Source organism: Lipophrys pholis (assembly GCF_963383615.2).
Source record: "Lipophrys pholis genome assembly, chromosome: 19".
Lineage (NCBI taxonomy): Eukaryota > Metazoa > Chordata > Actinopteri > Blenniiformes > Blenniidae > Lipophrys > Lipophrys pholis.
The window spans coordinates 17,732,235-17,746,025 of record NC_137647.1 but is presented as its reverse complement, the minus strand read 5'-3'; the positions used below and the strand labels follow the sequence as shown (position 1 = coordinate 17,746,025).

At 45.0% G+C, this 13,791-nt stretch overlaps 1 protein-coding gene across 3 annotated transcripts; it reads right to left on the bottom strand.

Moving 5' to 3' along the window:
- Positions 1–884: 884 nt before the first annotated feature.
- Positions 885–4,597, bottom strand: gosr2 (golgi SNAP receptor complex member 2). 3 transcript variants are annotated; one of them, XM_080486901.1, is made up of 6 exons: positions 4,411–4,597; positions 4,150–4,214; positions 3,186–3,294; positions 2,616–2,748; positions 2,363–2,503; positions 885–2,087 (listed from the first exon to the last, which is right to left on the bottom strand). In XM_080486901.1, exons 1-6 carry the CDS (start codon positions 4,437–4,439, stop codon positions 1,926–1,928), a joined length of 639 nt encoding a protein of 212 aa, XP_080343027.1. In that variant the 5' UTR covers positions 4,440–4,597; the 3' UTR covers positions 885–1,925. The 3 variants fall into 3 exon arrangements, with proteins under 3 accessions (XP_080343027.1, XP_080343029.1, XP_080343028.1); XM_080486903.1 differs by having other exon boundaries at positions 1,284–2,297; XM_080486902.1 differs by having other exon boundaries at positions 1,288–2,251.
- Between the last annotated feature and the right edge of the window lie 9,194 nt (positions 4,598–13,791).

Here is a 13,791-nt window from a genome sequence, read left to right as displayed (position 1 = left end):
ATAAACCCACCTGGAATAGATCGCTCCGTCTCACATGAGGACTGGTCGGTACATGAGTGTGCTGGATTATGCTCAATAACATGTAAATATGAGCTTAATAAACCACCTTTTGTATCATATTTGTGCGCGAAGTTCACTGAACTAACAAGCACTGAACTTTTTAAGTGGAAACAGAGTTGAAAAGTCGTACAACTATTATTTACCTCAATCTGCCTCTGTCAGCAGCTCCCTGAAGTTTTCTCAAAATTATACAGAAATATACATTTTTATTTTATTTTTACCTGTTATTTTCAAAAGGACTCATCGCTAACAAACTAAAACCACACGAAATGTGGAAAAACTCCCAAAACAGCTTAAATGACTACAATTTCAAAAAAAAAAGTTTCAAATTTGAAGGAAAAAAAAGTGCAAAACTTCTTAAACTAAACTCAAAAAAAAAAAACGGCTAAAAAAGAAACTGCTGAATCAAATGATCAAATGGCTGTAATATATTTTTTACCATCTTAAATGAAAACCAAGTATGAAACCTTTCTAAGTCTTGTCAGCCTGATTTTAGAGGTTAAACATGTTTTGTGGCTCATGTTTTATTCCTCGTTTGGTCAAAAAGGCTCCAGACCGCGGAGCTAAAAACACCCAGATTAGCTGGATTTCGATGGACAATAGACAAAATGGTTCAAAGTATTCCAAAATGAAGAAATACGGGTGAAAAAACTACACTTAAATGACAAATATTGCTTGTATAGCTTTTGTTTGGAAGGAGGAAAACCAACTATTAACAGCTAAAATAGCTCAATTAGTTCGAATGCATAAAATGACCAACAAACTCTAAAACTATATCTGAATTGTACCTGAGACATTTCATGAGAGTGAACTCTGATTTTGTAATTTTGAGTTTATTTTTCTTCGATCTGGATCGTGGGAATGTTTTGTAACTCCAAACTTTGGTGGGAAATCATGAAAATGACTCTTTGAAATTGGGTTTCAAATAAGTGCGACTCCGTTGTTGGTTGCCATTCCACTTTTAGAGGAAAAACTATTGAAATCTTCCCACAAACCAGAGGTCGATGGGTCAAGTTGGGAAAGGAAAGTGGATTTAATGCCTGGAGACGGAGCTGCCAGGCAGGCGGAGAAGACCTGGAGCTTGTTATAGCAGTACATGAACAGCAGATGGCGCTCCACTGAGTTTTAACATTAAAATGTCATCTTGATTCATTTTAACATCTCCACAAGAAATGGGACCGGATCCTGCGACGTGTTCCCAGCCGAACCACGAGAGGAAGACAGAAGGAAATGCTAGATTTTATTTTCCTCAGAGAAATCACTCATAGTGAGACGAGAGGGCGAACACACACACACACACACACACACACACACACGGTTAGAAAAGACCGTCCACTTCCGCTGGAGCTGGAGCTGGAGCTGGAGCTCACCGTTGTGTACTCAGTATATGTGGGACATCTCTCTTGTTCTCCTGAAAGCCGCCCGCTACATGTTTTTCATACTCTAGGAGGAGCGATACCTTATTGATATTGGCCAAGTATTCCCCATAACTGAGGGCACAAGACTCTCCTCAGATTATTGTAATGAAACACTGAGTGTTCGAAGCTTCTTTACGGAAGTATCTCTACTTTTAAAAGACTATCACAGGACAAAAAACAAAGTGAGAGGCCTGTCGTTCTGCAGAGTGGTTTTGGTAGAAGTGGATGTTGTGGCAGTGGCGGTCAGGATCGTCCTCCTCCAGCCTCGGTTGGACTCTTTAACACTGTCTCATGGCGAAGGTTCCGTCAGTCCTCAAGTCTTTCACAAGTGCCGGCAATAAAACTGGTTGAAAAACCGTTTGAAGAGAGTAAAAGGTAACGGCACGATATATAAAATTCATATTGTGAGGGATGACGTGACGCAGGAATGTCCGGGGGGGAGCCAGGTCAGCCGAGGTATCGGATCACCAGGAACATGAAGACGCAGGTCAGCAGCATGCCGCCGATCATGATGAACTTATCCCGCGTGGCTCGCCTCTCGATGAGCCTCATCACCGTGTTGGACAGCCCCAGCATGTTGGCCACGTCCAGCATCTTCTTGTGGGTCCCCTGCGGGCGGCACACATGCACACACACACACAGAGTTAAAACGCTGCACCACAGTGCCGGGATTATCTTACGGTTCATTTGTCCGGAGCTCTGAGAGTCCGACGCCGACGCCCTCCACGAGTTCCTCGCGGGGAGACGAGCGGGCTGCGATCAGCCGACACGCCCTGATAAGAGAGGCCCGGGGGTCAAACCAGGAAGCCCGTCTCCTCCCTGGAAACATGGAGTCACTCCCTCCCTCTCTCACCAACAACGAGACGCCGCCCGTCTGAACGCACCTTCAGCGTGGATCTCTGATCCCGCAGTCCGTTCAGGATGCCGCTGCCGCTGCCCAGCAGGTCGTCCATGCCTCTGTGCGCGCTGTGCAGGTTGGAGTTGAGCTGCAGCGTCTCGTCGATGGGGATGGAGGTGTCTGCATCCTGGGAGGTCAGATCACAGCTTTATCAGCGTCTGTTGGCGGCCGCCGCCGCCGCCGCTGCCGGACAACAAGCGTTCTGCTTCGCGCCCTACGCCTCTGTTCCGGTGACTCACGTTGGTGGTGAAGGTGCGGCTCATCAGTTCCTCGCGCTCCCTATCCTGAGCTTCTCGGGCGTAGCGGCGGTGCTGGAAGTTCTGCAGGGCGGTGCGGAGGTGCTGGACGTCGTACTTGAGCTGATCCACTCGTCTGAGAGAGAGAGAGAGAGAGAGAGAGATGTGTCTGATTATTTTCTCTGTCATCAGTGGTTAGAACTTCCTTTTGGATCCTCATACGAGGTTCCAGAGGTGGAACTCGTACCAGAAAATTACACTAAAAGTGAATCTATTGCTTCAATTTTACTCAAATACAAAAGCACACAATTAAAGGTGTAAACAAAGATTTTGTAAACAAATGTAGATATAATGAGGGAAAATCTAATAAACCGAATTGTTCTATTTTCAACTGAACTAGTGGATATACTCAGTCATGACTTATGGCTTAAAAGTACATTACATGTTTTAGAATTAAGTGTATTTAATGTGTATCGAGATCCGATTTCACCCTGAGTGGGCCAGACTAATAAAATAGTGCCATAATAACCGTTAAGTTTAAAGAAAGTTTTTCTTTTTCTATTCCAAACTCACAGTTTGGCGTTCTGCCGGCGGTTCGGCGGCTCTTTGCTGGCGAGGATCTCGAGGCGCTCCAAGTGAGTGAAGATCTGGTCGATTCTGGCCTGCAGCTCGTTCTCCAACACTGGGGGAACAGAGAGAAAATTAGAACGGAATTGTTTTCATTTTATATCTCTGAGAAACATCAACTGCAACTCACCCAAATAAAGACCTTATTCCTTTTGGACAAAACGGATTTTCACGCTCAACACTACCAGAAAGCTAAAAAAAAAAAACTGAACTCAAGAATAAATATTAAAGGCAAGTTTCCCATGCGGGTTCTCTGGTTTCCTCGCGTGTTTCAAAAACATGCATGGGAGGTTGATCGGTGACCCTAAATATCCCGGTGGTGTGAATGGGAGTGTGTGTGGTTGTTTTGTCTCGGTGTTTGTCTTGTGATGGAGCGATGTCTTATCCAGGGTGGGATTGGCTCCAGGAACCCTGCGCAGGATGAAGCCATATAGACCATGGATGGATTATTGTGCGTTTTCCTTGATTGCCTAAATAATAAATGTTAATTGAAAAGGAAACGGCCCTTTTTGGTTCCTCATTGACGAGCCTGTTGAGTTTCCGTGGACCCGGCCATCGCCTTATCTCATTTTCAGCTGCGTGGCCTTACATCACCTTCCTCTCGGGTCAAAAATACAAGTTGATGTCATCTTCTTAAGAGTGGGTGGAAGAGGGTGGTTCGGCTCCCACGATCATCTGCGAGAAGCCCTCCCAGTGTGTGTGTGTGTGTGTGTCACTGGGTGCCCACCCTCCTGCTTCCTGCCCTGGCACCATAACAACCCTGCTGGGAGCCAGGAGCCCTGCTTCCCCTTCTGTCAGTACAAGCCCAGAGTGTACCGGCCACACGCAGCCACAACAAGAAGCACACATGAGTGGGGACACGTGTAGTGGAATGTGTGGAGGGGCCGTGGCGGAGATCAGCCCAACTCACAGTGCACTGACTGACGGTCTGTCTTCTCCAGGGATCCCATCAGAGACTGGACCTCCTGGATGTGCCTGATCCACAGGAGACAAACCGTTAGTGAGCAGCAGCACAAATAATGAATGAAATCAATACTCTTCTACCGAACATGTATCAACACAAGCTGTAAACTAAACATCCCACATATTATAACGGTTTGCTGTAGTGAGAGATGAACTTTACAGGCTAATATTAGCTGAAATCAAGACAGTTTCACTCTCACACACTCACTTGTTTGTCTGGTGGTAAAGCGTCTCCATGTCTGGCGGTGTGACGGTGGTGCTCCGCGTCGCTTCGCCTTATAACCCGACTTTGCTGTCCTTTGCTGGCTCTGTTTGGGACACCTTTATTCAGACAGGTGGCAAGGCTAAGAGGCTAGCTACACGTCATCAACGGTAGTTTGTGTACGGAAAGGAAAGCGGAAGTCGCGCGGCGTCATCCAGGCGAGAGGAGAAGGAGGAAGTGAAGAGCGCTCACTCCTCACTGGCTTTTTAATACGGTTGTAGTTCCAAAGGTACATTCAGTACAGATTTAAGGTGACAGACACTGTACAGTTACTATTTAACCAACGATAATACTTAAATTAAATAGAAAAAGATTACAAACTCCCCCATACTTATGATAAATCAGGGCCGATACTTAATGAAAATATCTGATGTAGTATACAGTCGTAAAAAGTTTTAGGAACAATTTCTTCACTCCAAACTACGATTATAGAGATCCTAGTACCTTCATTTGAGAAACACAAAAAAGTGACTTGTCGTAGTCATCTTGTTCAAAAAACACAAATACCTTTTCTTAACTTACCTTCGTAAATGACCCATGTTTCTGTATTTCTAAGCACTGTAATATCCCTGAGGTGAATACAAGACAGTAAATGTTAACTTTAAGGTCACGTAGACACTGAATACTTGTTCAAAATCCTTTATAATGACAATTTTCTGCCAGTGGTACACTTGATGCTAAACTTGCTCTATCTGAAGCCGGGCTGTAGGCTTCTTTTTCCCATTGCATTTGATATTATTTTACATGTAATAGTTGACAGAGATCTCTTGGCCTCCCGAGACAGGCTGTGAGAGCGTACGACGTAATCTGTTGACATGTCGACATGTGACAGGAAAGACTCTGAGAAACATGTCCCGAGGCCAGCTTTTGTCAGCTCTCCCTGACTCTGTCTAATTACTCCATCCTTTTTCTTTTTTCTTCTTTTTTTTTTTTCCACAGAGAGGTGTCAGAGTATTCCTGTTTGTCCATCCAGACGCTTCTTTCCTGCCGCCAGCTGCGAGACACACCAAAAGTAACAATATCAAAGATTTAGTTGTCAGGTGAGATTACGAGTCATGTTAAGAGGACGTCGGAGAAGGGGAAAAATAGGATTCTGTCATGGAGTACTGTGTGAAAGTGGCATGACTGGACTTCCCAGACGGATTGGGAGACATTTTACATTAAGTTTTTTGGGGGTGACTTATAATGAGGAAAGTCATGCTCGGGGCGAACCACATCTCAATCGTCTTTTGCCCCAGACCTCCATCACAGTGCCGCCGCCTCATTAAAAGATCGATGATTCCCCGGAAGCAGCAGGAGCAAATTCATCCCCCCAGTATGATCGGTGGCGTGGGCCAGTTCCTGGCTCCCGTTTGCCGGTGTGTTTGTTTTCGAGCTCGGCAATCGGGAGCAAGTCGGCCCCAGACAGCTTGTTGCCAGAGATGATGGTTGTATCTTCAGGCTAGAGACTTCTCAGCAGAGGTCCTCTCCACCCACCCCCACATGTCAGAAACGTTGAGATCCGTTCATGCCACTTCTTGCTCTGGCTGCTCACCGTTTTTGGTTGTCATAACATAACTCCAGGGCAGCGCAGTTGGATGTGCACAGAGAGAGAGAGAGAGAGAGAGAGAGAGAGACAGACAGACAGACAGAAAAAGAGAGAGAGAGGAGTAATCCCAACCCCCCCCCCCCCCCCCCCCGAAAGCATTTCGTGAGGCACCCTACCTCCCTCCATCCCTCTCTCAAGGTCGTGGGGTTCTCTCCGTCTGTCCTTTATGTTCGAGCCCTGAGGAGAGGATGAGATGAGCTTACTGGTTTCCCTCCACACCTGAGCACCACAGGCACAAACTGGAATCCAGACTCCAGGTGTGGAGCTCCATCACGCCACTCCGACTGACCGAGATATCACACACTCCACTCCGTCCGTCCACAGACGTCACTGTCATGCATGAATTTGTAGGGCATAGTTAGGATTCTCTCACACGGTTTAGAGTTTTCCCTCCGTGACGTTCCCGGGGGGGTGAGCTGTGGTAAACAACATGGTTTAAGTCAAAGTGCGTCAAAATAAGTGAAATCAAGAGTCAGGATTTAACGAATAAAAGCGCTTAAAAAGCACATCGTGCACTCCAAAAAATCAACGATGCAGTTTTTCAGTTGACATATCAGAAATATGTTTGAGTAACACGAGCATATTGAGTCCCTTGTAGTTAAGTGGTACATTCTAATACATCTTGTTCAGATAATATGAATAAATGGGATTCAATCTACTTAATGTGAATAGATGGAAATGTGTGACATGATTAAATTACATTAACTCAACAAATGATTTTTGTGTTTGTGGAAATGACTGAGAATATATATTTTTTTCAGTGTGTAACAGAAGGCTGCTGGCTGTGTATTGCTTTTCTTTGCCATTTTGCCGCATCTTTTGTATGTCTTTTGCTCTTACATCTGAGGCTGAGGATCAGAGGATGTTAGGAGAGAAATATGAAGGACCTGATGCAGACTTGATAAAGGCAGGTGACACCGATCACAAACCTCCAGGTCTGCTGTTAGAGATCCAGCCAACAGATCGAAGATATGGTTATCACAGGAGTCATTGTCAGCTTATTCTACTTTTCTTGAGCTTCACCCACTGTTTTTCTTTATCAAGCTTATTTCATATTCGCATAAAAAATATCGATATAAAGAGCTACCTGTTTAAAAAAAAAAAAAGAGAGAATACATGTAGTGCAATTGAGGTATAATGCTAATGTGTATAATAATCAAGTCAAATGCAAAAGGGCTTTAAATAGCAGTTAATCACAGCAGTTACTTAAATGTTTGTGCTTTCCCTGATTAAAAAGAGAAATCCCATTGTTTTCCTCAAGCAGGTCCGCTCATTGTCGTGTTCAAGAATGCTGTTTCTCATCACGCAGACTTGATCCCTTTGGGGGGTCCTCACTGGAACCAAAGCAGATTTAAAGGCGGATCAGCCCAACGTGGCTGCAGAGTTATTGTTTTGCAGTAGAAGAAAGCACTCGGTGTTCTCCAAAGACCACCTCCGACACAACCTCCCACCTCCCCGCAATAACGCTGTGTTTGCGCACCAGGGGGAAAATGATATGTTGTTGAATCACTTGTGCACAATGTATTTAATGATGTTTTCCAGGCAGCAAAAACAAATCATAACTTTGCAGTGATTGCCCAAGACAGGCAGAGTGAAGAAGCCAATTATGGAGGAGCAAAAATTGCCCTGGGTCAACAATTTTTTGGATACCAGTCATTTTTGGAAGGCACACTGATCTTCTCGCTCCTCCCCTGGGGGAGATGAGCCACTCGCCTTTGAAACGCTGATGAGACGCTGAATGAAAGAAAATTAAGGCCTGTCAGAGATGACAGGAGAAACTCATAAGCGCCTGCAGTCTCCCCTGGTTTTGGGTGGAAAAAGGGGGTCCGGACACAGTTCTGGAGGTGGGTGTATGTGTGTGTGTGTGTGTGTGTGTGTGTGTGTGTGGGGAGGGGGGGTGTCTTGGCTCTACCTCTGTGTCCCGTCGATTGTTGCTGGAGTTGATGCAGCGAGTGGATACAAGGTGCGGCACGGCTGCAGAGCAGGAGGAAAGCGCCCACAAGCTGACGCAGAAGAACCGAGACGAGGCACAAACCAGCAGATGTCCATCGTGTTGTAATGTGTTTACGCCTGCGGGCTGAGTGGTGCTTCAACAAGCAGCTGTTTATTCTTGCTTTTAACGTTTGGCAGCTCTCAGATGTCTTCATCCTCATTTATGACATTGGTACAGCAAAAACTGATTTGGCTCATTAAGTAAACAGGCAGTGGCTGTGGTGAGAAACTCACAGCTCAGCGTGACGGGCTTTTCGTGTGGCGTTTGCGTGTTGTCCTTCTCCGTGTGAGGAGTCAATCGGTGACTGGAACTTTCCAATATCTGCTCACAGTGACTTTGGTCTGATGTCAGCTGCGATGAGCTCCAGACATCGGCCCGGCATTGGCAGTTTTACTCTCTCCAGCAGTTGCTTTGGCATAAGATGACAACTTGAAGCCAACAAACCTGTCTTCTTCAGTCAAATGATCTTTTCAAGAGATCCAGATCCTCTTTTTCAATTGTTATTAGGTAGGCATACAACTTTGTATGTCAAGACTCTTTTTTATTTTTATTTTAAGTGAGAGCTCTTTTTTGTTCATTTCAAACCGATACAGCATACTTTACATAAATTCAACCTTATACAGCTAAAAATCTATTTTCCTCCCGTTGTCTATAGGTGTGCAGTGAACGTCAGGTGTACATGAATGACTGTGACAATAATAATGAAAACAACACATTAATCATGTTATCTATATAATCAATCAGTCTTGTTTTTAAACATTCATTTGCGAAGACGGGAATTGAATGAATTCAACACATTTTGTTGCGGCCTTGTTTTTCCATTGTTGCCCTGATCTGAGTTTTTATTGACAGCTTCCGATCTAATCACCTTTTATGATTTCTAAAAATGTTTGAAAACCGCCCCACTTTGACCTAATCTGCCTCTCTTTTAGTGGCTTTGACGGTTCCAGTCTTCTTCTTTGATTTCATTTGTCCACGTGGGGAGCAAAGTGGCCCGTACAGCTGTCGGCTCGCACGCTTCCCTGCGGCCATACCACCTGTGATACCCAGACCTGTGAGGATGAGAGATGCTGTCCACCCCTGTGGCTGGATGACGGCCCAGCGGGGAACATAAACACTGATGGCACGGACGGCCGCGCCGGGCTTCCCCTGCCTGCGAGCCTCGGAGCCACAGTCATGCGCCCGCTCCCCGACGTGGGCTCGTGATTAAGCCGTGCGTGTCTGTAACCCGGAGCGTGTGGTTCACAACGCTCGCCTTTGAATCCTGTCATGACAGTGACAACTTAATTGTGCACAGTCATGGAAAAAAAAAAAAAATGAAAAACCAAGACAGAATAATTGAGCAGCTATTTTGATATTACAAAACGATTGTCGAAACAACATACCAGACTTATTTTTCAGACGGTGTTGCTGGGTAGAGAGAACACACAGGTCTGGACTTTATCTGGGTGTTTTTCTGTCTTGGACATTGTTGACGTGGGAACGTTTTGTTTTGGGTGCGATGGAGGTCAGAGTGTGCATGTGAGTGCGTTGGTGAGAGAAAGCAGAGAGGAGTACCATACGTTGAGCCGGAGGAGTCGTCCATGAAGGTTGCAGGAGGTCTTATCGTGTCCTATCTTCCCGGCTGCCATGTAAACCCTGTTGTTGGAGCTGCAGGTGTTCCGGCGGAGCAGCATGGGAACAGCCTCCCCCAGGAGCTTCCCAATGAATGGGTGGGGGTGGGTGGGGGGGGCGTGGGGCGGGCTGCAGAGGAATCCAGTAAACATTTGCATCTATCTGTGCAGATACAGTCCTCAACCTCGGTTCTCAAACTAAGGCTCTGCTCGTAGCATTAGGAATCTTGTTGGCAGCTCTGTTGTATCCAGTGTTTGTGTTTATTTCACTGGGAAACTTTGTCAAACAATATAATATAAAGTAATTTTGCCCACTACTAATCACACGAAGGGAGCGTAGACAAAGGTGCCCAAGCCAAAGTCAAATAGTGGAACAATAATTGTGTGCTGGGGGTTAGCCTGGGAGAGGACTCCTGGGCCACCGTCCACCGACTGCCCCAAGCACATTGCCTTGTGCTGTAGATCTGTGTGCCTTGGGTGACTGTACATCAAGCATATTGCTCCTGAGGGTTAGGGTTAGGGTTAGGCTCTGGAGATCGCTGGGCCACACAAGCCCTTTGTCATGTTCTGAATGCCACAGTCTAGGAAGAGGGGTGAAGCAGGTACATTCAACCAGCACAAGCACTGGAAAGACTACTACCTCCCTGATGGTCAACTTGGGGATCCACCAGAGCAGACGTCTGTACGGGACAGAGATGTCTGGGTTACTTTAGTCGCCATATTGCGATGGCAGCCTCATGTAGATTAAATGAACATAAAAATGATATAATGGGGAAAGGTATTGACAAAAAAAAAATCTGCTACTTCCTCCCTAATTTAATTTCCAAATTAAAACTAAAGGAATATATGAGCTTAAAAATGATGGGGAAGAGTTATTTAACAAAATAGGAAGATCACAGAGATCCCATCTTTGTTTCAATCATTATAATGGGACAACCAGAATAAGTGGTCACCAAATCCAAGTAAGCTCAAAGGTTTTGTCAAGGTTTTTAAGTCAAAATGATAAAAAAAAAAAAAAAAAGAGCAACAATGGAGTAAAGGTCACAGACGGGTCAGATCTTCACAAAAGTCAGAAAGATTCATCACATTTGAGACACATTTTTATAGTAATCTGTTAGAAATCCTTGGAGATATTTAGTTTGGTTAAAGCAGTGACTTGACTAATCAATAGAGTAATACTGAGCAAAGTACTGATTCATTCAGCCAATTGTATGAAAGCTCAAGATGTTCTATTAAATCCAGTAGGAGATTGATTGAATTGATTCTGAATCATTTTATAATCTCTTTTTTCAAACTGATTGGACAGATTATTTTAGGTATGTGCTTTGGAAAAGAGAATATGCAGGTTGTTGGACCACTCCTTTCTTGGTTTTAATAGTTATTTTCCTGTCTGCCATAACTTTATGTGCCATTATTTACGACCCGATAATTCATACTGTAACAAGATTGTACTTGATCCTTCTCTCCTTCCATCTGCAGGTGGAAATCAATCATGTCGCCTGCTCAATTGACCGTCACACATGTACACACCGTCCCCACACGCACGCGTCTCATCGCCCACCGCGAGAGGCTCAGCTGCCGCCGTCACCCCGGCTTGCCCCGGCCACTTGAGTTTGGACCCCCCCCATCGAGGTATGCACTCAGCCTTGTGATAGCTCGAGGCAGTGCATGTTCTTGTTGTGGGTTGAGCAATTGCATTAGTCATTTCACATTCCAAATTCCTACCCCATGTCGTATTCACAACTCTCCACCGCTCTTTTTCCTCTTTTTTTTTTTTTTTCTTTTACCCCCGCATCTTCCTCCTCTTCGTCTTCATCGTTTCACTCTCTCGGTGGGATTTCGGGGTGTGGGGATCAGGCCCTGCCCTGATGCTATCTTCGAATCGTCTCATAAGAGGCGGAGGTCTGGTTTGGATGTTTGACCTGGGGGCTCGGAGGTTCCGGTTACAGGACGGACCCATGCCTTGTGTCCCTGAGGGAGGTATCTACCCAACGTTCCACGCTTCACTTGCCATCTACTGTTCTTCCGTAAATGAGTGATGTATAAACCCGACAGCTATGTAAGTTGCTATGGATAATATCTTTTTGCCAGGCAACTCAAAATATGAGATATATCTGGTTTGCTAATTCATCTTCATCTATCAGAGCACTTCAGCTCAGCCCGGCGTAGTAACCTTTACCTGAACCAAACCAATGCAGTCTCTCTGAGATAGTGTTACTACCAGCCTACATTACCTGTGTTATGTGTGAGAGAAGCTCCAGCAGGGAGCATCCCGGCTGTGGCAAATACCCGCACAGGAAAAAAAAAAAAAAAAACCCTCACTACAAACATACACTCACATATCACTCCTGCTGCAGTGACCACAGGTGTGCTCAGCAGGGCACACGTATGCAAACCCCCCCCCCCAAAAAACTCTCTGCCCTCACCTGTCTCACCCGTCAGGACTGTTTCAAAGGCACAGGCAGGGGAGCTTGCACACCACACCGTTCTGCTCGGTCCACCACCACCACCACCCTCGGGGCTTGTGCGTGCGAAACCGGCTGTGGACTCAGCAGGCCCCATCACTGCCCCCCCTACACTCAGGGGAGTGAGGGAAATGAAGGCTTTAGGAGTTCATTATAAAACAACAACAACAGCAGTGGGGGATAGGCCTCCTGGGGCCACGAGCTATCCCTTCTCATCCCTCCATCCTCATCTCTTTCCTTCATGCCCCTCAATATCTGCGGCCGGGCCCGGGCCACGGCCCGTGACACACTCCTCTGTCTCGTTCTTTATCCTGCAGCTCTGCTGAGAGGAATGTGGCTCGTTGTTTTTTTTTATGCAGCTTTCATGTTGACGAAAGTTAAATATTGATCTGTGATATTATAATATGGTGAGTTAATACGGTGAGTCAGTAGTCTACCCACATGAACTCGTTCGACCTCAGCCATCAGAAAGACGCTGACGCATTTCATGTCCTGCTGAAATAAAAGCTCGGGCTTTGATGTCGAAAAGAGGAAATTAGTTTAGCTGAGGATGCGAGGGAAGGCTCGCACAGGCAATATCACTCTGTTGCTTGACAGACGACAACATGGTGGTTCACAAAGAAGCAACCCTGTTCTTATTCTGAAAGTCCGTTGAATTTTGTGAGAGTTCAACTTTCAGGCCGCACCAAATGTACATTTTTTGCTTTCGAAAGCAGAATTTTATCATTATGAGATATCGCTGTTAACAGCTCCTCAGGGTATAAATGGCAACATTCTTTCTGGGCTAGATTTAATACTTCAATCTTAAGTCTGCAACTAGTGTGACTTATGGCTTTCTAGTAAAGCTTATTTTAGAATTTTATCTAGTTGCTATAACACCTGAAATTCACTTTTCCTTTTCACTATGATTTATTGTAAAAATACTAATTGCTTATAAATGAAAAACTGATTAAACTTTCTGTGAGAAAGTGCTTTGAAGGTATCTTTCAAATACTTATGCATCAATTCAGTTAATATGGTAGAGCGGTAGTCTTTCAATCGGAAGGTTTCTGGTTCAATTCCCCATCTCCCTCTGTCAAACATGTTTGAAGTGTCCTTGAGCGAGACACTGAACCCCAAATTGCTCCTAACGGATGGACTGAGTGCCTCGCATGTTCGCTGCCTCCACTGCTGTGAGAATGTGTGTGTCAATGGGTGAATCTGATTAACGGTGCAAAGTGCTTTGGAAACTGCTCAAGTGGTTGAAAAGCGCTATATAAGTGAAATATTGTATTCTAATTCCAGTGGCGAGAGCTTTTGTTTTGTAGCCAGTGTCTGAATCTGAGAGGCAATATAAACGTTTCTCAAAGTGTATTTCCTCTTCTGCACTATAACAAAACACACATTTATTTCCCACCTACACGTGACCTGACAATGGCGAGAAGTTGTGTTATTTGCTATAATCTTTTCTGCTGTATTTTACTTGAAAGCAATTACTTAAATTCCCATCAATATTGAGATGACTGTACTCATCAGTCTTAGATAATTTGCTCTAACGATACCTGTACATGCCCAACGGTATGTTTAAGGTAACTGACCTTTTTTTTTTTTTTGAAGTCATGACAAAACGATCTTCTAATTCTCTGCAATACTTTGGGCCTCAAGCTGATGTTCTAATAAGGAATAATC

Excerpts from the sequence above, each read along its gene's own strand:
- gosr2 (XM_080486901.1), bottom strand. The coding sequence starts at position 4,439 with ATGGAGACGCTTTACCACCAGACAAACAA. Across the intron at positions 4,215-4,410 it reads CTTTACCACCAGACAAACAA|GCACATCCAGGAGGTCCAGT; the intron begins GTGAGTGTGTGA and ends CCTGTGGATCAG. Across the intron at positions 2,749-3,185 it reads CGCCGGCAGAACGCCAAACT|ACGAGTGGATCAGCTCAAGT; the intron begins GTGAGTTTGGAA and ends TCTCTCTCTCAG.